This window comes from Neopsephotus bourkii, unplaced genomic scaffold (assembly GCF_033783945.1).
Source record: "Neopsephotus bourkii isolate Nb327-2 ecotype Australia unplaced genomic scaffold, CSIRO-AGI_Nbou_v1 NB_1814, whole genome shotgun sequence".
Lineage (NCBI taxonomy): Eukaryota > Metazoa > Chordata > Aves > Psittaciformes > Psittacidae > Neopsephotus > Neopsephotus bourkii.
Window position 1 is genome coordinate 309,903 of NW_026902287.1, and position 25,020 is coordinate 334,922.

The following is a 25,020-nucleotide window of genomic DNA, read 5'->3' on the forward strand; positions in this document are numbered from 1 at the left end:
ACAGCGTGTCATTGTAAACAGATTGGATGGTTTTAGCTAGGTGAAAAGGCAGTTGTCCAAATCACCAGCAATTTGGAAGGTTGTTTTTGTGTGGACACGTTGGGTACACATGAAGCACTAGAAGGCAATACCTGTTGGATGACGACGTATCCATATAGCTGCAGAGGGAGTCAGAAAATTAATTGTCATGGAGGCTGTAAATGGGAATAGAAGGACGTTTGTTATTAGACTCTGAGAAGTGTATGATACAAACACTGGACTTGGGAGCTTGCTCAACAAAAAAAGGGTATCACCACAAGTTCCTAAGTACAGACACAATGTTGATAAGTCCCTCCCTGAAATTTTCATTACAGTAATTTATTATTGAAGACAAACAGCAGTTAGCAAACCAAACAAAAACAGCCAGTCCTCACCCCTAACATTTTAAATAACAAAGATTATTTTTCTCTTCCTAAAATGTTTTTTTCCTGTTCTCTGTTGTGGAGTCACTATTTCCTTTGTTCTTCATGCCCGGGACTCACAAAATAAAGAGGATTTTAATTTCTGAAGTGAAATAATGTAGACATTAAGCTAATTTACAAACTTTGCAGCTTCCCTCAAGCTTGGTGTTGTAGGACACAAGGGTTGTGTTCTTCACTTGCAGGAAGGAAGGAAAACCTCCAGTTTTACATAAGTATTACTTGTGTATGTCCTTAAATAGAAGGTAAGCAATCCAATCTAAAGCACTACAAAACCCTTTTCTTTGACTTTAACTGCCTGGCAGAGGTGCAACTACAGTTCAGGTGAGCCTTTGTTTGAGAAGCAGATAAAATCAAAGTTTGAGTTAAGACTCTTAACGAACCTGAATCTCAGTGCTGTGCTCCAATGGGTCCTGCAATGCAGATCTACTGCTTTGATATTGCAGCAAATACCTGAAGCTATCATGTCTCAAGTTGCCTACTGGGTATTTAGGGAGAACATCTGGCATAAGAGTGTCAATAGGAATTTTGCCACTAACTTAATTTACAGCCTGGATTTCACCCACAGTTTGTTGAATCACTGTTTTTTTACTGAGTGTTCCAAACTGTACTGTACTAGATAACCTTCATACTCTATTTTCAGCACTATTGTTTTTACTGAATCAAACATCTCTGTTGATCTGCCCAAATGGGCCCAAAGCAAAAATTGTCGTGGGGGAAGACAAGGTTTTTAAAGTTTGGAAGAAAGCTTTGGATGCCTTCTCTAGGCGTGCTGTAACAATTGCAAAAGTTATACAAACTGGACAGAAGACCATCATTTCAGGAAGATGAGAACTATCACTGGGAGACCTTACACTTGATATGCTGAAAGAGTGAAATGATATAGCGAAACGATGGAGGAATTTCAGGAAGGTAAATGTTAACCTTACATACTCAAGTATATCTTTCTTTTAAATGCGTTTCTTCACAGGAGAAATGGATTTGCCTTAGCGAGTCTTGGAACAAATGACTTTTGTGTTTTACAGTTAAAGTAAATAATCATCCAGTTTGCTAGTTGTACCAATGGTTTCTGCTGTCCAAAAAGGATGGCAGTTTCTTCTCTCTTTTTGTGGAGGAAAGACAGAGGGAATAAATTCTTTAGAAGCATACATATTAGTATGTTATAGCACAAATTAGCAGACAAGCCTTCTTCAGGCACACCAGTCTGTAAAATCATTGCTCCAAGCCACTTTCATTAGAAAAGAGAAACTTAAGATCCTCCTTTGCCCACACTCTCTGTTTCTGATTACATCTATTTCCCAATCTTTTATTAGTACTTCATTTTGCAAAGCAAGCATAAACCAGCTCCATTGTTCAGGTGCAAATGATTTGGCAATTGCAACCACGTATGACCCATTACATTGCTGCATATGCTTCCTATTTTAATCGGTGTGGCAAATGACTTAGTGTATAAATGTGCAACTTAAAAACCTACTGATATGAAAACAGGATAAAGAACAACTTCATTTTTGACACACCACTACCCTCTGGTCAAATATATTCAGTACTGTAGTTCTTGTCTGTAATGACACTCGACCTAGTTGGCTGGTTCATCTTTGTGCTGAGTTGTAAGATTTGTGCAATACTGTAGAAGTAACACAGAGAAAGAAAAAAAGAAGATATCTATTTTCCTTGCTTATATTCCTTTGTATTTTCTTGGATAGATGAGATCAGGACTAAAGCATTTCCTCTACTCTCTTTCTATGTAACACTGATAAAATAAAACATCTTTTTGTAGACAGCCATGCAGGATTTCTTTTCCCCTAATATGGCTAATATTCTGAACAGGTGAGCACATGTCCTTTGACACACACACAAATTTAAGCTCGATCAACAACTACTGATAATGTGCAGAGACACAGCAATATGTTTCAAAAGGAAAAGGACATATATACTGGGAAAAAAAAAAAAACAACAGTAATTTTATGAAGGTTCCTTCTCCAATTTGTAAACTTACTGTTATGAATAGTATCACTTATAGCCTTAGTTTTATTTTTATCACTTGTTCAAGCACTAACTCACTTCAATAATGTAACTAAACACATGACATGCCTACTATTCCAGGAAGGAAAGAGAATATTGTTTTCTCATGTTCTCCCATGTTTCACAATCTCTAGTACACTAAATGTACAAATACAAAGGGTATTCTGAATGAAAGAAACTACCTATTCTCCCTGCCATCAGAAACACATGCATTGGTGTCCAGACTTGTACATTATTTGTAGCAGTAATGATGATTACTATAATTTTTGCAGATGCAGCCCTACAATTTAAAGTCCTCACTAGTGAGTAATAAATTCAACTCAGAGATGTAAAATCTAACTTAGACAAATGAGCAGAATGTGTACTCTGAACACCTAAATTCCAGAAAAAAGTATGAACTCATTGCAACCTCTGTAAAGCCTCATTTTACAAAGTTAATTGATATCAACATCAGTATTTTGCAAGATAATCACAGGTGCAATTTTTAGAGTCCTGTGGAACTAAATTGCAGGATCCTGTGACTTTTAAAAACAGGTATTCTAAGTTAAAACCCTGAATACCCTAAAATACTTTATTTTCTCTGCAGTATTTCTCCCTATCAGCTCTCTGTTTCATCTAATATAGAAAAAGCCCTTGTCGAAATCTTGTCTGTACCTTGATAAGTTATTAAGCGAACTAGAAGCACATTACAACATTAAGCCAGAATCCTGGGAGGGGATTGCAACATTAACAACTACATACCTTCATACCATATTCAGCTTTCAGTCTTATTTTTGTACTGAAAATGAAACAGTATTTTCAGTTATAAAGAGAAATTGAGAAATAGACAACTGCAGTTCCTAGCACTAAGAAGATCTAGAAGCACTCAAAATGTTAAACAAATATCTTTCCTAGTAGAGACTTTAGCTCCAGCCTCTCACTCATCTTTTATAGTGTGTTAACATTTCCTTCTCTGCCCGTAAGCAAATCTAACTGTTGAAGCAAACCCAGCTGTTAAAGCAAACCCTTATGATCTTGGTCTTGCTTCCCTCCCACAGCACCTTTAAAATTCTTCCTTTCTGCTTTGAAACACCTCTATCACACCAGACCAGGTTTGTCAGATTATCTGTTTGACACTTTCCCTAACAAAACAGATTGACTCTTTGCACTGTGATCTCCTGGGAGACAAAGTATGTTGTAAAACTGCCAACAGAAGTTACTGGAATGATCTTTTGAGGGCAGCTATGTGTATGCATTTAATTTTGCAGACTGGCACAAATATATCACTCTAAGTCTGTGATTAAGTACTAACCACCATCAAAGCCTTTGATACATAATTCAAAATACAAGCATGGAGATGTTTCGTAGTTCTAGTATAAACCCTGATTATCTATTAACTTAGTGATAGCTACTTGATTTACATCATAGTGGTAAGTTCCATAGACTTTACAGTATCCCTTGTAAAGACAAACAATAAACAAAAGTTTAGGTGTATTATCTAAGCAAATACTTTGAAAATATCTTTCCAAGGGCCAGAGAAGATGCTTACCAGAGAAATTATAGGAGGATGAAACAGAAAGTATGAGTCTGGAATAAAAACCTTAAGAGGAAGAAAGTGAGCAGGTTTTATTGTCCATCAGTGTTACTATTTCCCTGTGTTCAAGATAAAGAACTGCGCCAGAGATGATGAATCCATTGAAAAATGGCATCATCCTTGTTCTCTCTTTCCAAGACATTTTGTCTCTGTTGCTTGCTGGTTGTCTTCATCCCAGTGAATTAGTTTTTATGACAAGACTTGCATTACTGTTTTCACCTAGCAGAACAGCAGGACTTGGTGAAGATCAGAGGAGATGCTGGTTGCAGTATCACCTCTAGTACCAGCTGTTTCTGTATTTCCTCGCAAGTGTTTGTCTTGCACATGGCTGACAGCTGAATTCTGTTCAAAAAGCATGACTAAAGCTGCAATAGGTACAAAGCCAAGTTTCCTCTTGGATCCTCTTCTTCCTCCTGCTGTGCCTCATGTGGCTGGCAGAGTTCCGCCATTGTAGAACAGAGATTGCTGGAAATAAATTCTTCTTAAGCAGACAGGCTTTTTTTCAGTTTTGACTCCAGGCTCCCAGCCCAAAGTCTTGAGCAATCTGCACTGGGAAAGCTCTGTGCATCTGTGGTAAGGCTCTTTTTTAAAGGCTTCTAATCTGAGGAATTTGTAGCAAAGAGAACCATTTTCTGAAAGACTGCATTCTGGGCAGATCTTCATTATCAGCCTTGTCCTAGCATATTCTCTGAGGTTTCCATCATATTAGGCTTTGGATTTAGATGCAGATCAGCTTATTTTTAGGTTTCTATACCTGCATTTATGTGAACTAACTAGCTGCAGAACAAATCAGGGAGGCATACAGTATTCTTGTACCTCTTGCCTATTAATTGATTCTTCACATTTTTTCTATACAAGTGGGTGACAGAAATGCTGTGTGCACATATTTTTCTCTTTCTGAAAAAGAAACACAAGATTCAACAGCTTATTTTCTATCACAGCCACGACTTCATTCATCATGTGAAATCCCAGGTTGCTCTGTGCTCTAAGATAGTCAGCATGTTAATCTTCTTGCAAGCAAGTAATTTTGTGAGGTTTCCTGCTCCTTTCCTATTTCTCTTGTTATTACTTCCAGATGACAGCGTCTGTAATGTTGTTGCACAACTCTACAAACCGAGGCACTTTTTAGAAGTGAGATTTTTTGGACACACTCATATCAGCATGATGTTTGTGGAACATTTTGTGTAACTGTCCAAAGAGTGTCCCTCTCTCATTTTCTTAGTGACAATGGTAGACAACCCTTCAGTCTGTCAGTAGTTAGAAGCCATCATCTTTCACCCAAATGTTGAGCATTTCTAGACAGTCTTCACCTGCCAGCTATATTTATTGAATGCTTTGGTGAATCATATAAAAATTGTATAAGCCTGAATTCTGCTGCAATATGCACTTTACAGACCCTTCACTTCTTTTACAGCTAAAAGGAGAAGAATGACTGTAGAGTTGCCATTCTTCTTCATCTGATTGTAAGTCCTAAATGCACATTCATGTGGCTGTATCCTGTTCTGCAGAATGGCAAGGCAATTTTACTATTGCTGTGAGCTCCTAGGTAGCAGGTTCTGCTGTTCTTATTTTCAATCACACCTAAGGTGTTTGATTTTTCCCTTAATCTGCTTTTCCTATTCTCATTCCACCTCAAGCAATGATTTAATTCTCTTTCCTGTGTTATCTACATGTGACACTACTAGGTGGTGTTTTTTTCCTGGATTTATTTAATGGATGATCTTGTCCTAGACTTCATCTGTAACAGATTGCCATACCCAGGCTTGGACTCCTATTTTTAAACACCTTGACAATATATTGCTTTTCTAGACGTTTCCATTTTCTGAAAGAACGCCTTAAGGTACCAGTATGTCAAACATCTTAAAAGCAACAGAGCATACAGAACGAATGAGAAAAGCCACAAAACAAAATCCCAGCTCATTCAAAGCATATCTGATTATTTTTTCTTTCCAAGATACTAAAAACACTGTTGCTGCATTGGCTACATCTAAGATGAAATGCGGAAGCTTGCATTGGATTGGAATATTGAAGATCCTCAAGATACTGATGTTTGTCTGGTATATTTTAATACTCCGTATCTTGCGTTCTTTAATCCAGGATTAAGAGAGATACAACAAGAGAGAACAAACAGACTACACTTGGGTAGCCACATAGTGTACCAGATTGGTATACTTATTCACTCACATGAAATTCTGTATCGCATCCCTCAGGGAAATATTAAGAGTAGCATATTTATTAGAGAGACAGTCATCCTAAAAGCTTTATTTGTTCAATTGAGAGCTGCTTAAACACTTACAATTTATAAGAATTTATAATTAATGCTTAAACACTGCTGTCATGCTGTAATCAGCATGACAGAAGGTAACAGACCAACATATTCATTTCTCACAGCATAGCTATACACTGAGCATGAACAGCTGGGATTACTATGAATGGGGAAGAACCATTTAGGTATGTAACAGAAAAGAAAAATACAAAGAATTATTTTTGCATAAAGGTGCTCTTAGCCCTTAAATACCTGTTCATTCCTTATGAAGCCACAATATTTTTTAAAGTGCTTTAACTGAAACAGTTTCTGGAGAAAGAATTATATCTTTTATTAGACTGACTGCATACAGTTGTAAAGAGTCAACTGTTTTCATTAGTTGTTGTCATGGCTTAACCCCAGCCGGTAACTAAGCCCCACACAGCCATTTGCTCACTTCCCCCCACCCTCCCCAGAAGGATGGGGGGGGAGAACTGGAAGAGTATAAGTGAGAAAACTCATGGGTTGAGATAAAGGCAGTTTAAAGGGTAAAGCAAAAGCCATGCATGCAAGCAGAGCAGAACAAGGAATTCATTCACCACTTCCCATGGGCAGGCAGGTGTTCAGCCATCTCCAGGACAGCAGGGATCTATCACACTTACTGGTGACTTGGGAAGACAAACGCCATCACTCCCAATGTCCCCCTTTCCTTCTTCCCCATCTTTCTGTGTTGCTCATGACACCATATGGTGTGGGATATTCCTTTGGTCAGTTGGGGTCAGCTGTCCTGGCTGTGTCCCCCCCCAACTTCTTGTGCACCCCCAGCCTGCTTGCTGGTGGGGTGAGGAGAACAGGCCCTGGCTCTGTGTAAGCACTGCTCAGCAGTAACAAAGACATATTATTAACAGTTTCCAGAACAAATCCAAGACATTGTCCCCTACTAGCTACTGTGAAGAGAATTAACTCCACCCTACCCAAAACCAGCCCAAGTGTTTCATAGCATATTGTAAGTACCTTAAATCTGAGTGGATTAAGGTGCACAGATGGAAGTGTTTTTCTTCATTAGATGTTAAGAGTGTTATTACAATTCAGCCACAACTGGCAGAAAAGAAAGCAAACAAAACAAAAACAAACATAAGGTGAGCCACTGGGAGGAGTGCTGTGGGAAGGATGCCTGGATTCTTCAGATTCTTCACTTAATATTTGTCCAGGGCATATTTCAGGGCTCCTGCCTGCTTCAGTGCATCCAACCTTTCATTGTCTGCCTCTTTCTGAGGTTTTTTAGCCCTTCCCCAGATTTCTCCCCTTCACACAGTCCACTGAAGTCAACGTTCAGCCAGAGAACAAACAGCCTTTCACACATCCTGAACCCCCTAAGTCCTAAAGAAATCGATTTATCAAGGGTGGTCCTTCCTGCCTCACCCCAGCACTACATGCTGTGTAACAAGGCTGGTGCAGGTGCCTGTCCCTGGAGAGGACTGGGAGCTGTGAATGTTGATCAGAGATTAACTACTGCCCACTGCTGAGAGCAGACCATGTTTGCCGCAGATGTCATTTCCCATGGACCAACTTCTTTCATTTCTCATGTAACAGCTTTTGCGGCTCCCTGCTCAGAATACAGGTGCTTGTAAGCCTCACTGCTTGAGATCTCTGTATGTTACATATAAGGAGTCCTTGCGCCTAAGGTTACATGTAGCTTTCACTGCCTGACCAATGCACAAGCCTTGGGTGTTGTAATACGTCCAATTGAACTACACCTGTATTATGCATGGCTGAGACTGTAACTGGTTTTATTCCTTGTTTTTAGCTTTCCAAGATCCATTTATCACTGAATTGAGAGAGCCAACCTGAAAGCAAGAAAAGGTGAGGAAAGCCAGGATATACTTTGAACAAAAACTGGGTAGAGCAAAGGAAAGTTGTGACCAAGAGCTCCCTCTTGTGTGCCACAGGAAGAGCAAAAGGTAGCAAAGAAGGAAAGAGAAAAGAGGAAAGAGGAAAGAGGAAGAGGAAAAGGAAAAGGAAAGGAAAGAGAGGAAGAAAGAGGGAGGAGGAAGGAGAAGGGGAAGGGAAAGGAGAAGAGGAAGTGGGAAGAGGAAAGGGAAGTGGAAAGGAGGGGAGCGAAGGGAAGGGGAGGGAAGAAAAGGGGAAAAGGCCCCACAGAACTGACATTTTGAAATAAATGGTTATCCATTTGAAATTCTTACTTACAAATATGGTTTTTAATAAAGTTGAAAATCAAAGTACAATGTTTCCATGCATACAGATTGACAAATCCTCCTTGTCAATAAAAGCTGGGTGTCTGCAGGAATTAATGTGGAATATTTCAGACAGTACAGGGGTCAGAACTTTTCTAATAATCTCCCTTCTTCTGATTCCACGAAGGCCAACTCCTTGTACTGGCAGCAGCTCTCAACCTCTTCCTCTGTGAATCTGTACATGCGGAAATGCAGTAAATGCTTTATTTTGGGAGCAGCTAAATTTGTTTTTCATCTAAAACATGTTTTAAATGCACTATTATTTTGGGGTGTCCTGTCTGGATGTGGTTTGGAATTTATGTAATTAATTGTCACAAGCACAGAAAATAGTTCTTTGAATTTGACATAAACAAGCTCATTTCTTCTTCACTGCAGTTTTGAGAACAGAGGTTAGAAAATCACTGAACCTTAAAGGAAAGGATAAATTCAAGCGGTTTTAAGGTCTGGTGATTTTTTCCTTCACAGCATGACTTTGCACAAATCACACTGAACTGGGATGAAACTGTTTGTTAGTGGTTAGTACACTTGAATGCTCTTCAAGTGTTCTGCAGGTGCCAAAGCTGTTCAGGGCTTCTTCTTCATGTACGAAGGACAATAGAAATTGAGATTAATTTGTATTGAAACGTGACTGACTTATTTTAATCTATTAAACTGAGCACTGTAACGGAAAGTAAGCAGGAATTAATATCTGGACATCAAGGTATGTTGTTTATGTAAAATCTGTCAAAGCAAGCCTAAAGCAAAGGCTTTCAAAGCTGAGGTACTTGAAACGGTGAAGCTTAACCATGTTGGGTGAGTCTGAGTAACAGGATAAAGCAATGCATGCTATGCATGAAGGCCTTTTCTCAAGAAAGAACTGTGCTGAAACTGAGTCTTAACCCTAATTAAATAGATTGTCCAGTAGGAAAGAAAAACTCTCCATATGACCCCCTCTAAAATATATTTATTGCATTTATTTTAGGTTTAACATTTAGATCAGGAAATCAAGTAAGGGAGCTAGGAGACCAGCATGGTTAAACAAGGAGCTGCTGGGCAAGCTCAAGTGGAAAAGGAGAATCTATGGATTATGGAAAGAGGGGCTGGCCACTTGGGAGGAATATAGGACAGTTGTTAGAGGATGTAGGGAGGTAATTAGGATAGCTAAGGCCTCCTTGGAACTTAATCTTGCTAGTCGGGTTAAGGACAATAGAAAGGGCTTCTTCAAATACATAGCAAATAAAACTAACACAAGAGGCAATATAGGCCCACTGCTGAACGAGGTGGGAGCCCTGGAGACAGAGGATTTAAAGAAGGCAAAGGTGCTGAATGCCTTCTTTGCCTCTGTCTTTACTCCTGCAGACTCTCCCCGGGGGCCCCAGATTCCTATTGCCCCAGAAGGAGTCAGGACAAAGGAGGAGTTTGCTTTGGTAGATGAGGATTGGGTTAGGGATCAGTTAAACAGTCTGGACATCTATAAATCGATGGGTCCGGATGGAATGCACCCATGGGTGCTGAGGGAGCTGGCGGAGGTCATTGCTAGGCCACTCTCCATCATCTTTGGTAAGTCGTGGGTAATGGGAGAGGTGCCTGAGGATTGGAGAATGGCAAATGTCACACCAGTCTATAAGAAGGGCAAGAAGGAGGACCCGGATAATTATAGACCGGTCAGCCTTACCTCCGTCCATGGAAAGGTGATGGAACAACTTATTCTTGACTCCATTTCTAGGCATATCAAGGATGAGGGGGTTATTAAGAACAGCCAACATGGTTCCATGAGGGGGAAGTCATGTTTGACCAACCTTATAGCCTTCTATGAGGAAGTGACTAGGTGGAGGGATGATGGTAGAGCAGTAGATGTGGTTTTTCTTGATTTCAGTAAGGCATTTGATACTGTCTCCCACAGCATTCTCATAGATAAGCTAAGGAAGTGTGGGCTTGATGATCAGGTAGTGAGGTGGATCAAGAACTGGTTGGCAGGAAGAAGGCAGAGAGTTGTGGTCAGTGGTGCAGAATCTAGCTGGATGTCTGTGACTAGTGGAGTGCCTCAGGGGTCGGTGCTGGGACCAGTGCTATTTAATATTTTCATCAACGACCTGGATGAGGGAACCGAGTGTACTCTCAGCAAGTTTGCTGATGACACTAAACTGGGAGGAATGGCTGACACACCAGAAGGCTGTGCTGCCATTCAGCGAGACCTGGACAGGCTGGAGAGCTGGGCGGGGAGAAATTTGATGAAATTCAACAAGGGCAAGTGTAGAATCTTGCATCTGGGGAAGAACAACCCCATGTGCCAGTACAGGTTGGGGACTGACCTGCTGGAAAGTAGCGAAGGTGAAAGGGACCTGGGGGTCCTGGTGGATAGGAGGATGACCATGAGCCAGCAATGTGCCCTTGTGGCCAAGAAGGCAAATGGCATCCTGGGGTGCATTAGAAAGGGTGTGGTTAGTAGGTCAAGAGAGGTTCTCCTCCCCCTCTATTCTGCCTTGGTTAGGCCGCATCTGGAATATTGCATCCAGTTCTGGGCCCCGCAGTTCAAGAAGGACAGGGAACTGCTTGAAAGAGTCCAGCGCAGAGCCACAAAGATGATTAAGGGAGTGGAACACCTCCCTTATGAGGAGAGGCTGAAGGAGCTGGGTCTCTTCAGCTTGGAGAAGAGGAGACTGAGGGGTGACCTCATCAGTGTTTACAAATATGTAATGGGTGGGAGTCAGGAGGGTGGAGCTAGGCTTTTTTCAGTGATATCCAGTGATAGGACAAGGGGCAATGGGTGTAAACTGGAGCATAGAAGGTTCCACATTAACATCAGGAAGAACTTCTTTACTGTGAGTGTGACAGAGCACTGGAACAGGTTGCCCAGGGGGGTTGTGGAGTCTCCCACATTGGAGATATTCAAGGCCCACCTGGACAAGTTCCTGTGTGATGTACTTTAAGTTACCATGCTCTTGCAGGGGGATTGGACTAGATGATCTCTTGAGGTCCCTTTCAACCCTTGGGATTCTGTGATTCTGTGATTATTTGTACAGTAAGACAACAAAGACAACATGTGAAATTTTATTACTTCACAAACAGGATAGTCACACATGGAGACAGAACAATAGAAACTGGGAAGACTTTGGTAACAGTAATAGCCGCACCAGCAACCTGGAAAACCAGCAACCTAATTTTTTTATTCCTTGTAAAGATTACCAACCATTAACTGGCTAACTCATAAAAAATTATAATGAAATCAACAAGTACAAAGACTCAGATCCTTAGTATTACAAATTAATATAGAGTTTCATGTATGATTGGAATTGGACATCACTGTGATTGGTATGTTTAAGAAATGAGCAAATCAAGCCAGTTTCAAGCTTTAAAAGAAGTACTGTTGTTCATAAACAGCTGAGGTAGCTAATAGTTCTTAAATCATTATCACTAAATATTCAAAACAATTAAGTCCTTAAGAAATATATCCCAGATGAACTGTGAGCACACACCACTGTGGAGCTGATGCTACATAGTAAGGGATGATGGCTGCACTACTTGGTGGTCCTTAGTCAACAAAGCCAACACGGCTGGGCTTGAGAGCATCTTGGGGGCAGTTTGCCTTCTTTCTTCTTCATTCAGTTGATATGTTATACGCTGTGTCCTTGATTCAAAAAAAAAAGGAAGTGATCACATCTACTTTTGATTACTTATTTTGGAGATCAGGAAAAGTTCTGCGTTTTGCTTATTCTGGAGGTGCCACCAGATACGTTTCTTGCCTGCTCTGTGGGATTGCCTTGGTTTCATAATGCCTCTTTCCCCTTCCACTTTATTTGGCTGGTTATTTGGTGACATATAACCAGTTGTCATTTCTCAAGTAAGCTTAATTTTGCCTTTTTAGAGAGGCTTTAAGAAAATAGCTGGAAAGAGTAAACTAGGAAAAACCTTAAATTGCACAGGATCACTTAAGCTGCAATGAAAAATAATGAAGTGAGTCTTCCTGAAATGTAGTTCTTGCCATGTGAAGAACACTCTGCACAGGTTTTGGATGTGGAATACTCTGCACAGGTATACAGGTCCTACAAGCCTGTAGTCACTGATTTAAGCAAAATGGCTGAAGCTGCCTCCTCTGGCACAGATCTATAATCTGCTTTTGAGCAACCTCAACTATTACGCAGAACTTAACTACCATCTGAAATAAACCCAGTGTTTGAATGAAAACAGCAGAGGTGTGAGGATTAACTGTAGGTGGGTAACATGGAATGGATACTTGGTAAAGCATCTGCCATTTCGTTTTAACCCACACCTGCAAATCTAGCAGAGCCTTTAAAGGATGAGTTCTGAGTGCCTCTTTTCTGTACAATTTACAGTCCTCAGGTGCCCAGGGTCCTTGTGCAGTGCTGTGAATCAAATTTCACAGGCACCACAAGCAGACTCAGGCTGAGGCTGAAGGATGAGGAAGCTGCTTTTGGCACTTCACATGCAGTCAGGCCGTTTTCCAGGGGAATCAAATGGGAGGCCAGGCCTACACCTTGACATGTTCATTCTCCTGCCTAGGAGGCTGGAGCCAAGTTTTCTTCTTCCTACTCAGCCTGATTTAACCACGGAACTTAAACTGAATATAGGGATGGAAGTTACCTTTGTTTCTGCTTTGGAATCTGCTCTGCTTTGTAAAGGTAACTGAGTTTTTACTGGAGGAGAATTTAAAGTCGACATTCCTGCAGTCAGTATGAGCACAATGATGAGTTTTGATCTCTAGAGCAACGGATCTTTCACGGAAGTGTGAAGCAGAACGCTTCAGATTCGATCCCACACATTCGAGTCCCGCAGCGCAGACAGCACTGCGGGCACCTCTCACTTGCGCTCGCCTTATTCCAGCTCCAGATCCTGCCCCTCGGGCCCGAAGACTCGGGTGCTTACACCCAGCGCACACCCGGCCCTGCACCCAGCCCTCCCGCCAGCGGGGGGCGCTCCACCACGGTCCCGCACACCACGTCTGCCGCCCCTCCCGCGGGGTGGGGCGGGGGGATCACCCGGAAACTGTCCCGGAGAGCGAGTGCTTCCGGGTGCACCGCCTGCCCGCTCGGCCGCTCCGCCACGCCGCCGCCGCCGCCTGCCGCCGGGTCGCACTCTGTCCCGGCTCGCTCCGCGTTCCCCCTTCGCTTCTCCCCGCGTCTGACGATGCTGCCGTGGGGCTCCCGGGCTTCGGGGCCGTGGGCCCGCCTGCCGCTGTTGTTTCTGTTAGCGCTTGCGGCCTGCGCGGCGCGGGCCTCCGAGATCACGTTCGAGCTGCCCGACAACGCCAAGCAGTGCTTCTACGAGGAGATCGCCCAGGGCACCAAGTGCACCCTCGAGTTCCAGGTAGCTGGGCGGCCGGGGCCGCCATCCCAGGGAAGCGCCCCCCCCCCCGCCGCGCTGGTGGGGCCGGGCCCGGCCCGGCCCGGGGCTTCTCGGCTTCCTCGTTCGGGGGGTGCTCGGGTACTCACTCTGTAGCGGGGAGAGGCGCCTGCATGGGAACAGCAGCTGAAGCCGGCGCAGCAAAACTCTACCCGTTGCCGTGTGCACCGCGGCTGGATGAGAGCAGGGATCAGAGAGCGGGCCCTCAAAACCTGCCAGTCTCGCACCCTGAACGCGGACCTTCGGGGTTCCTTGTGACCGGCGTGCCGCGTACCTAAACCTACCTGCCCAACAGCGTGCCGCACAAGTCACAGAGCCATAGAATGGTTTGGGTTGGAAGGGACCTTAAAGTTTATCCAGTTCCAACCCCCTACCACGGGCAGGGACACCCTGCACTAGACCAGGTTGCTCAAAGCCCCATCCAACCTGGCCTTGGACACTGCCGGGGATGGGGCAGCCACAGCTTCTCTGGGCAATCTCTGCCAGTGCTTCACCACCCTCACAGGGAAGAATTTCTTCCTAATGCCTCATCTGCAACTCTCTCTTTCATTTTAAAGCCATTCCCCCATGTCTTTATGAGTTTGGGCACTGGCTAAGAAAAAAAAAAACAAAAACGCAAAAAAGAGAAGGAAATCTGAGGCAGGAAATGGAGCCTGGGATTGCTCCAGATGAGAAGCTACAATGAAGGTGTGTACAAAATTTTACTCTTTGAATGGGGAGGAAACACACAGAATGCTCTTGACTGAAAAGCCGAAAACAAAAAACAGCCCAACCCCTTTCCCCCCAGCCACTATCCCTCTGAAACCCCAGTACCCATTCACCCCACAGCATGTGTGGGTTGTAGAGCATTTGCCTGGTGAGCACAGTAAAACATAAGGAGTTAATGCTTTACTTAGTTCAGAGTATGGTTCAAACTGGGGTGCCATAGCAAACTGTAAAATTGTTATACAGCAAAGTGTCACAGTCATAGAGCAATTCAGGAGTCTTAACACAAAATAAAATATGAGCAGCCCTTCAAACCCAAACCATTCTGTGATGTGAAATAGCATCTTGTTGAAGACTGATTAGCATGCACATAGTGAGTGATGCCCTACAGTTTTTCTTACTTTTTCCAGCCTCTTAACAGTTTGAACATGGAGCCATCATGATAGAACACACTGTTCAGCCGCAAGAATTATCAGGAAAAGAGCTATGACAATTTTGGTGCTTTTGAGGGTATCAGCGGGGTTGGAAGCTTTCAGTCTGTCACTTCAGCTGGTGAACTCAGGGACAGTACAGCAGCAGCACAAGAAAGAAATCATTCTTGATTCTGGGAATCACGGTTATCTTTGGGGGGCTTTTGAAGGAACTGTGTACTTTCTATGGTCCAGCTTTTCTAGTTGAAGTCCTGTGGGGTTTTTTCTTTCCCAGCTGCTCTCCTGCCTTTAGTATTTTGGGGAATGTTTATGCCAAGTATATGTCTCTGTTACTCTGGCCTACATGCTCTAAGATACCGTTTTCCCCACCCAAATGTTTCTTGCCCCTGTCTGTTACTTTCATAAAGTCTTTTCTGTGCAGTGCTTTCACCGTTGTTTTTAAGTGGATGTCACTGGAGTTTGCTGGACAGATAAGCCTGTGGTTGTTACAGCAGACATAATGACAGGAGTAGCCTTGTCTGGATTTGACCAACTGCTGGTAGAACAAATGTTCTGTGCTCACTCTTTGGCGGAGGGGAGACTCAAGCAACCCCTCTAAGAAGGAATTTTAGGGTAACTTTAAAACTCTGGCAAATCTTTACCATGTGTAAGTAAACTGGCCCTTTCAGGGTGCGTGATATAACCAAACGTGAGTGATTTTCATTAGTAGAAAGCACCCCCCCGTCAAATTTGAGATCAGACTTAAAAAATGATCCATTTTTTCATTGTAGAAAATCTAATTTTTTGCTTCTCCTTCCAACCAGGTAAGCATTTCTGTATGAAAAGCCAGATGCAGACATCCAGGGAGAGACATCTGGAGATCCAGACATCCTTTTTTTTTTCCTCTCTCTTTGTATCCTGTTTTGAATTCAAAGCACATTTTTTGAAAGGCTATGAAGATACTGCTTGCCAACTGAGTGTTTTTTAAACTTCCTGTTTGCAGAGCAGCTGCTGCTGAGATCTCTTGTTATTTCAGTTGTACTGCTAACGTTACAATTTTAATAACTTGATACCTAAATAAACTGTGAGTTTAAGTAATGCTATGTGAACTGAAGTGCAGATATTCAGACAGTAAAATATTTCAGTGATTTCTGCACACATAAAAAAGGGACATACCTTTAGCTATAAGTCTCTTTGTTCTTCAGCATGCTTTAGCTTGAAAAGTTTTGGATCAAGGATTAAGTGTAAAACTGCTAGCCCAAGAGTCATCAAGATACCAAGTTACGAATACCTAAGCTGCTGATTAGTCTTTCTGTAGAGGTGGGATAGGTAGCTTACAGAGCAATATGCTGTAGACCAACAAGAATCAAAGCCTGAAAAAAACCTTGAGACAGTCATGAAGTTTGGAGTCACTTGTATGTCTTATGTGCTGTTGTGCAGCATGTGCTGTTTTGGGAAGAACTGCTATGGCTATCTGGGCAGGAGGGAGGCAGCAGAACATAGCTCCATTCACCAGTACAGGAGGACTGGCAGGTTGAAATAACCTGTTCTACCAGTTGAACACCATTCCTACATCCTGAAGCAGCTTGAGCTAATAGTAGGGTAGTTACACTCTCGACCATAGGGGCAGTTTTATTCCACATTAGTAATCTCAGCTGGCTGAACCAATTCCATTCAGGACTTGTGGATACAGTAAGCAGTCTGTTTGTTACAGTGATATCTTTACTGCCCCATCGAGTTACATCTGCTGTAGCTTCCGCTATTGTACAATTATTTATATCAAAGTAATTAAAGTTATGCTTTGTAAAAGGTTTGGAACTAGAGCTGACGTTACATATGCTGAACCTAAAGTGTTTTGAATTATGTTCTGTGTCTTAAATAAGAAAATAATTTTTCAGACTTGCTTTGAAAGATTTTCAAATTAATGCATTATATTTTAAAACGTGTAAGGCACAAAATTTTGCACTGCCACTTGACAAATCATGCTTCAAAGAAATGTATAAATGTCCACTTTGTTAAAAAGACAATTTTTTTTGTTTCCAGGTGATCACTGGAGGTCATTATGATGTTGACTGTCGGTTGGAAGATCCTGATGGCATTGTATTATACAAAGAGATGAAGAAACAATATGATAGCTTCACGTTTACTGCATCCAGAAATGGAACATACAAATTCTGCTTCAGCAATGAATTCTCTACTTTTACACACAAAACTGTGTACTTTGATTTCCAGGTTGGAGAAGATCCACCACTGTTTCCTAGTGAGAACAGAGTAACTGCACTTACTCAGGTAAAACACTATTGTGTTTGACTGGAGCTGTTAGCTGTTAGGTTTGGGGTTTTTTCCAAGTTCAGCTGCATTAGATACCTATATCGCTTTTGAAAATCAGTGAATTAGAGCTTCTAAAGTAATCTGAATGACTGCAAATAAGCTTTCATTCTGAAGATAAGATTTATGAAACACATAAGTCTCATTTGTTCCGTAAGAGCTAGAAGGAATCACCAAGTGCTTAAGAAAACTTAGGGTAGAAAGTTAAATGCTAGGCCAGTTTCGTTTCTTTTTCTTTTTTTCTTTTTTAAGGTAGCTTCCATTTGTTGCCATGGTTGTGTGCTTCTTGAATTTAGATTTCACAAATATCAGTGCATCAGGGTTTTAAAAATTTCCAAACTTTGGAAAAAAATTGAGAATTGTTTTTACATTTAAAGTAGTAGAGGTTTCAGGGGGGGAGGACTTAGGCTGAGTTCTCATGTAGACAATATAAGACACTATGTATTAAGTGACTATCTTGGACTTGTTCAGACACCTGTCTTGAAAATCATCAAGATGAAAAGATGGTTAGACACAGATACAGGCAACTGAAAGTGGCCCTATCAGGGTGTTAAACATTTCCTTTTATAATAGTTTGTGATGTTTTATCTTCAGGAAATACTAGGTTTTAGCCATAAGACACAAAAAATAATTGTGACTAGAAATTATTTTGAAGATCTATTGGTTAATCTCTTGGTGATCAAAACAGAATGAGAATTACTGACTTTCACTTACTGAAGATGAACTGAAAGTAGAATTGTATGTGAAAAATGATCTAGGGCTTCGAAAACTGGTAATATTTTTTAATGAAAAATAACAAGTTGGTTAAATTCCTAAGTATTTGTGTATGATTATGTGAACACTGAAAGGAACAGAACTTAACCTTTCTTTAACCACTTTTTGTGTACATGACTAAAGAGGATCTCTTGCCAAAACATTTTGAATTCAGTAACATAGATCTTAGTGTGTCATATAACTCAACTGAGAATTAGAATTATGCAGTGAAGAATGGAATGAAACAGATAAACATTTCATATACTATGTATCTTAATGTTAAAACCAACTGCTAGCTTTCCTGGTAGGTGTGGAATTAACTGGGGGATCACTGACATTTCAAAAGTGTTTCTAATGTTCATTTTGAGCCCAAATGTACATGAATGTAAGATTTGTTTAGTTCTTAAGAGCCTGTTGCTCATTGCTTTTTATTAGATCCACAGTTACGCACACTTCTGTATTTAAGTCTGTCGCATTCCTGTGTACAGAATTTGGTCAATGCAAGTTAAATTTTACTGCATTTACAGTATTTCAGTCTGACAATGGACTGATTTAATCCCTAGCTTGCAAAGTTACATGAATCCCAATTTTAGAGAACAAACCACGAAACTTCACAGAAAGAGCACTAGGAGGCTTCTTAATCCAGTGATTTGTATTTGTTTCTCTAGATGGAGTCTGCATGTGTTTCAATTCACGAAGCTTTGAAGTCTGTCATCGATTATCAGACTCACTTCCGCTTGAGGGAAGCGCAGGGCCGCAGCAGAGCTGAGGATTTAAACACGAGGGTGGCCTACTGGTCAATAGGGGAAGCAATCATTCTTCTTGTCGTTAGTATCGGGCAGGTATTTCTCCTCAAAAGCTTCTTCTCAGATAAAAGAACCACGACAACCCGTGTTGGATCATAACTGGTAGTGGTAATGCTTCATGTCATTGTGTGTTACTTATCTGTTGAAGTTAACAGTTCTGCAGTTAATTATAGGTACAAAGGATGTGAATGTATGCAACATTTAAATGAGTCTACTCCTCATCCCTTAAAAATCACAAGTCAGACCTAAAAAGATAATGAAAGGGACACAGTATTTGAAACATTTTCTTCAACTTAAGTGTGTTCTGATTCCTGCATTAAATACTTGGCAGTGACCACTCTCACTTTTACTGAGATTGATTTTACCAGTAAGATGAGCCATCTGGGAGTATAACTCTTTAAAGTAGCCCAACAGTCTAGTGTCTGATTTGAGAGACAGTATATATGAAACTTCTGTTTTATTTTAACCTTCAGGCTGATTGTATTGGATTACACAAAAGCAAATGCGATGAATTTTAGTGCACTGGTTTGATGTGCTGTTAGAAAAAATAATCCATTGGTACCCCTTGCTTATTTGTAAAACTGTTGCGAGCTTGACATTACATCACGGCGCAAATTTTCCATCAGCCTGCTAACTCCATCTTCAAAACTTGCTAAATTATATACTTGAGTATGTTTGCTTAAGCATGCATTCTTTTATATTAGAACAAGTTTTTTAAATTCTTCTTTTCCTAAATTATAAACTGAGACTACTCAGGAAATCCACTTCCTGCATTCAAAAATCCAAATCTCCAAGTTTATTTAAAAACATGCAGTAAAATAGGGAATCTTTTGTCACTGAAACTGTGCAGTTTCTGTACTCATACATGCTGCTGCTGCTTTTTGGATTTTAATACCATAGGTAGCTTGGTTTGTTAAGCAGCACAGCACCAGCACTGGACAGGGTTATGTTACGTGTTAGGCACATATAAAGCTTTTTACTAAATTGTTTTCCTATCAAAAGGCCAAGTTGATACTGATACTGCATTGCACAAGTGCTGTAAATTTTACTTTCCTGTGTGTGGTGCACTGATACATGATGGCCTTGTGTATCTGGCTGGCACTCTTTTTTGCTAGTGGTCAGGAAATGTTTTAAATACTTCAGGTTATCTTTTTCTAGTTAGAGTTGCCTTGTTTCCACTGCTCATCTCTTTAGTAGCTTATGTTCTGTAGAGTCTTGTTTTATTTTGATGTGGAAGCTCATAGATGCATGTACATACGAGTAGCTTGAATTGAGCTGGTCATAACAAGGCTAAACTCCTTCAAATGGCTCTGGAGGATTAAGTAGAACCAACCAACTCTTAAGTACACACAAACTAAATGAAGGTGAAAAAATTCATCATACATTACTGGCTAAATCAAAAGATGCTTCTTAAACAAGTTTCCAGCAACCCAAGAAAGGATGCTAAACCCTTATCAATTGCCTGTATTGTTTCTAGCAAAAATGTGGAATTACATGTACAGGTGACACTTGAGCAGTCTCAAGAACTGATCTAAGATGACATGAGTTTAATATCTTGTGATCGCTGAGAAAATTAAACAAAAGGGCACCTACTCTCTGTTGTGAACTGAATGGCTGCTCTTTTGGAATTAAGAAAAAACGCAAAACAGTTCAAAAAGTATTTAAAAGGCCCCAGGGGTATTAAAAACCTTAATGTATGTAAAATGCAGGATTGTATGTAAAGTCTTCCTATCCTGTACTGAATTCTAAATACTGCAGTCCCATTTTAGGATGCAAGCTTTCCAGAAATATTAGGCTTACAAAGATCAAAAAACTAAAAAATCAGGGCTTTCTTCTCACGATACGAATCTGTGCCTGCAAGCACTATTCTTGATTGTACCTATATGCTTTATTCCTGTGTTTCAGCAGCTGATACTCAGTACTTTTTGTGTTGCATTGCACACAATAATAAAGCAAGTGGTACATTTTGGGTGCAAGTGTTGGCTGAAAATATGATTTAATTTTGATAGTGTCCACTGTTACCTTCTGGAGTTTGAGTATCACTTATGTAGCTTTAATCACAACAAAATTATTTGTTCTAAGATTGAAATGTGTTGGGTTTTTTTTTTCCACTGATTTACTCTGTGTTCTGTCAAAATCGGTAAATGGGGGTATAACACATAATGGTTGGACATCACATACACGTCTTTATTCTTTCATAATGTTTGAATGTGCAAAGTGGGACTGTTCAGCTCAAAATTACTCCCACTGCAGAAGTATAGTGGACTTGACTTTTGCATTGAAGTTAGTTAGGTATCTGAACCAATCCTCTTGTATCCTGCTGCAAAATATGCAGCAATAGCATAAAAATGCCTTTATTTTTGTGTTACTAAAAACATGGCACAAATACACATTTAAACATAGCTGTATATAGTTTTTAAAATAAGTGACTGAATAGGATATAGTAAAACACATGCTAACATGCAGCAGGTGGAGAAATGCATTGTGACTTTTGTTTAAAGCTGCACCTTTTTAATATATGAAAAGAATAGTTTGGTTAATGGTGTGATGCACAAGTAAGCAGCCTGTGTTAAAGGGGATATAACTATTTCTTAATTGCTAAAGGCCCTGGGTTTCAGCTATTCCTTGGATGTTTTATGTTTACAGAACTTCTTTTCATGTCCTGTAATGTTGTTTCTTCAGTTCGGAGGTAAAAGAAAAAAGTTTAGTTTGAGTAAGACAAAAAGCAGACCCTGTGAATATTGTATGGGAAAATAAAAATTAATATATGAATGTGGTCTGGTTGCTTTGTTTGCATGTGGGAGTGGGGAGCATTAGTCTTAAAAAAAAATCTTAAAGATTTGAGTATTCAGGTTGTATTTTAACACATCACAGCGAATCTACCATGTGACACTTGATCATTACTTTTGTTGCTTCTGTCATACATAACAAAGTGTACCAGTTCACTGCTGTTCATAACTGGCTGTGCTTTCAGGTTACTGGGAGAACTCTGCTTTCAGCAACATAGCATGGTTACTGGCCTTTTGCTGAGCATATTAGCAGGGCAGGCAGTAATACTCAGAAATCTGTTCTTATTGGAGTGGAATTCAAAGTATTTGACTATGGATGCCAGGACTGACTTGGGGCCTGCTGCATGTTTTCATGTTAATTCTGGGGATACAAAGTTAATGCAGGGTGTGCTACAATGGTACATCCAATTAGCATTGTCTAATGAGACATACACTTGAAATGTAATGTAGATGTAGTAACTGAATGTGTGATTGGAGATCCTTTATATTGTGTAGCTTCTTCCTGAATCTTACCACATACCAGTTAAGGTTTTAAAAACAGATAGACTAGGCATCATTGCTTTGTGTGGGCACCTTCCAGAATGGCTTTTTCTGCCTGTTTGTTTCTCCTGTGTCTATTGCTGTACATTCAGAAATTTTCAAGAATATTTACTGTACTTGAATTAAAAAAAGCTTTTGTCTAGAAGCATGGTTAAGTTCTCCTCTTTCAGTGTTGTGTTCTTGTGGTCAACCATAGTTGTTTGGAGGCTTTTTAGGTGCTTTGGCACCCAGAATTTGTAAGTAGCTTAAGATAAGTTGTAGTCTAAAGCACTTTTACACTGAAAGCTCATCATTTTACCAAAGAAATAAAATTAGGTAAGTACTGAAAGAAATTTTTAAACCCTGACCCTGCAATTCAGCAGCAGGTTCCTCAGGGGTTCCCACTGACCAACTCCCTGAACAGCTGGAAGTTTACTTTCCTAAAATTCAGGGTCCTGACTATACTCTTCGCATGTCTCTCAGGACTGCAAACTCCACCAGTGCATGATCACTGTAGCCCTGGCTGCTTCCAATCTTGCACCTCTGAGCAGCTCACTTGCATTAGAGACCATCAGGTCCAGTATCACATTCCCCTGGCAGGACTGTTACCTGGCTTAAGAACTTATATTCAATGCACTACAGGAGTGGTTTGTCTACAGCTTACCATGCTACTTTTCGAGCAGGTGTTGGGGTGGCTGAAGTCCCTCAGCAGGATCAGAATGGTGACAATGCCTCCTGCAGCTGCAGTAAGAAGGCCTCATCAGTAGGCTCCACTTGGTTGGGAGGCCTGTAGTAAACACCACAGTTGCCTTGGTTACTAATTCTTACTCATAAGCTTTCAAACTGCCTGTGGCTATTCTTCAGAGACAGCTCTTCACAGTCTATTAATCCCTGAGGCTTGGACACCCAGATGGTAGTATCAGATGAAAAAGGAAACAGGCACATCTGAACAGGTATTTCATTTCCACATGGCAATGTGGAAGTATGGAAACCACCTCTTTTCATGTGGTTTTGAAGCAAGAAAGGTTATTTTTTTCCCATGTTGCAGACAAGGCAGTGTTCCAGAGAAGCGCAAATCCTTCTGCCTCAAGTTCCTCAGTGAGTCTGGGGAAGGAATTTCCATGAAAAACAGCCACATCTGGCTCTGGAAGGAATCCCTGCTAACTCCTTTGTTTTATTAAATGCAGTGACAGAACTGAGATATTCACTAATTCAAAGCAAAGGGCTGATTTGCAGCATTTCACAGGGTTGGTTTTACTGATTCCTGTGTAATCAGGTTCATAAATAGATTCGTTTAAATGAGGCAAAGACACATTAAGCATTTCTATTAACAGTTCTACAGATACTTAACACTGGCTTTCCACCCAACTTCAACTCTTCTTCCTGTAGTCCTCAATGGGTATCCATGGTGACAGATTTTAGCAGCCTAGAATTCAAACCTGGATAATGAGGAAGAAATTCACTTGCCAGGTGCTTCGCAGCTTTGCAGTCCAAATTACTCCTTTATTCCACTCAGCTGTCATGAGCTCTTGCAGAGCCTTCTTGAATAATAAGGATTTAATGAACTTTCACATCACCTTTCATCGATCTGTCCTTAATGAAGGACACTGTATTTACATCTGTCTTAGTGATGAGGAAAGTGAAGAAAGGAAAAATTTACCTTCAGAAAAGCAGCAGTAGCCCAGTGAGAAAGAGGACTTCTAGCTTTCATCCTGTGCACTGCTCCTCATTGTACTCAGATTCCCAGAGGAATGAGGAATTGTGTTAAAAGACTTTGTAGACAAAGTTCACACAAGTTCAAAAGGCAAGTGAACAACTACATGGAGAAAAAGTTCTACCAGCCTTGTATTCTTTCAGTACAAAGAAGTATTTTTTTGCTTAGGAAAGCTCTCAGCCACAGAGGACTGCAGACTTGGAGGGGTGTCCCCCTGGAAACGTGAATTCATCTTTACAGGATTTTCCTGGGAAGTGGTACTGTTGCATTTTGTTTTGAGAATTGTGTTGCCATTCCCATGTTACTTTACAGTCTCTTTGGGCAAGCGTGTTCATCTGTTCTCAACATTGCAGCAAGTTTTTACATGCTGTCTTTCCCCACTGCCCTCTTCACAGACACGGCCATGCAAAAACACATATACCCAGTTGTAAAATGATGAAGATACGGCTGTGTATGCCTTCCTTACAAAAAGGATGAAACTTACCTGCTGGTAAGAGTAGAAGTGGACTTTTGGGAGACAATGTTAGGAACTCCTTTCAAATGCTACCATTTGAGGGTGTGAATACATGAACACAGGTTGAACATTTTCGTCAGCACACAAGCCAACAGGAGCAACTGTACACTGGCTCCAGAGCAGTGTTTCTTTGCAGTACTATAATTCACCTGGGTGTGTTTAACTTGAACCAGGGATGCTGAGGGAACTCCACAGTACAGTTTCCTCTGAACAGCTGTGGTCTCTCTGGTGTTCAAAGTGCAACCCTGGTTGTGTTCTGTGCCCCATGCTCATCCAGCAAGTTACGAACCTGTACTGACAGGGTAACAGAAGTGGCAGCCATCCCATAGGGTAACAGGGATCTTGGAAGGTCTCTGACCCAACCTCCTGCCCAAAGTGGGGTTGGCCCTGGGGCTAGATTAGGACGCTCAGGGCTTTGTCCAGCTGGGCTTGAAACTCTCCAAGCATGGAAATAGCACAACCAGGGCAACCTGGCCTACTGCCAGAATGCCCTTCATGGGGTAAAGGTTGCTCCTCATCTCCAGCCTCACCTCCTAGTTCCACCTGGTGTTCTGTGCCCGGTGGGCAGAAAGTGGTGATGGCATGAAGT

The 25,020-nt window shown here is 41.2% G+C and overlaps 1 protein-coding gene and 2 long non-coding RNA genes across 3 annotated transcripts; 1 reads left to right on the top strand and 2 right to left on the bottom strand.

The window, feature by feature from the left end:
* Window positions 1-8,488: 8,488 nt before the first annotated feature.
* On the bottom strand, window positions 8,489-13,463 carry LOC133206618 (uncharacterized). The gene is made up of 2 exons (XR_009723820.1): window positions 13,348-13,463; window positions 8,489-8,728 (listed from the first exon to the last, which is right to left on the bottom strand). It is a non-coding gene; the product is annotated as an uncharacterized LOC133206618 (long non-coding RNA).
* On the bottom strand, window positions 11,679-12,904 carry LOC133206617 (uncharacterized). The gene is made up of 2 exons (XR_009723819.1): window positions 12,678-12,904; window positions 11,679-12,153 (listed from the first exon to the last, which is right to left on the bottom strand). It is a non-coding gene; the product is annotated as an uncharacterized LOC133206617 (long non-coding RNA).
* Window positions 13,464-13,552: 89 nt separating the features above from the next.
* TMED7 (transmembrane p24 trafficking protein 7) lies at window positions 13,553-21,667 on the top strand. The gene is made up of 3 exons (XM_061342726.1): window positions 13,553-13,857; window positions 17,052-17,297; window positions 18,758-21,667. The coding sequence occupies exons 1-3, from the start codon at window positions 13,678-13,680 to the stop codon at window positions 18,992-18,994; spliced, it is 663 nt and encodes a 220-aa protein (XP_061198710.1). The 5' UTR covers window positions 13,553-13,677; the 3' UTR covers window positions 18,995-21,667.
* Window positions 21,668-25,020: the final 3,353 nt, after the last annotated feature.

What these genes read in the sequence shown, in the direction of transcription:
- TMED7 (XM_061342726.1), top strand. Translation starts at nt 13,678, where the DNA reads ATGCTGCCGTGGGGCTCCCGGGCTTCGGGGCCGTGGGCCCGCCTGCCG. An exon ending in AGTGCACCCTCGAGTTCCAG is followed by an intron (nt 13,858 to 17,051) that starts GTAGCTGGGCGG and finishes TTTTGTTTCCAG; the next exon opens with GTGATCACTGGAGGTCATTA. An exon ending in GAGTAACTGCACTTACTCAG is followed by an intron (nt 17,298 to 18,757) that starts GTAAAACACTAT and finishes TTGTTTCTCTAG; the next exon opens with ATGGAGTCTGCATGTGTTTC.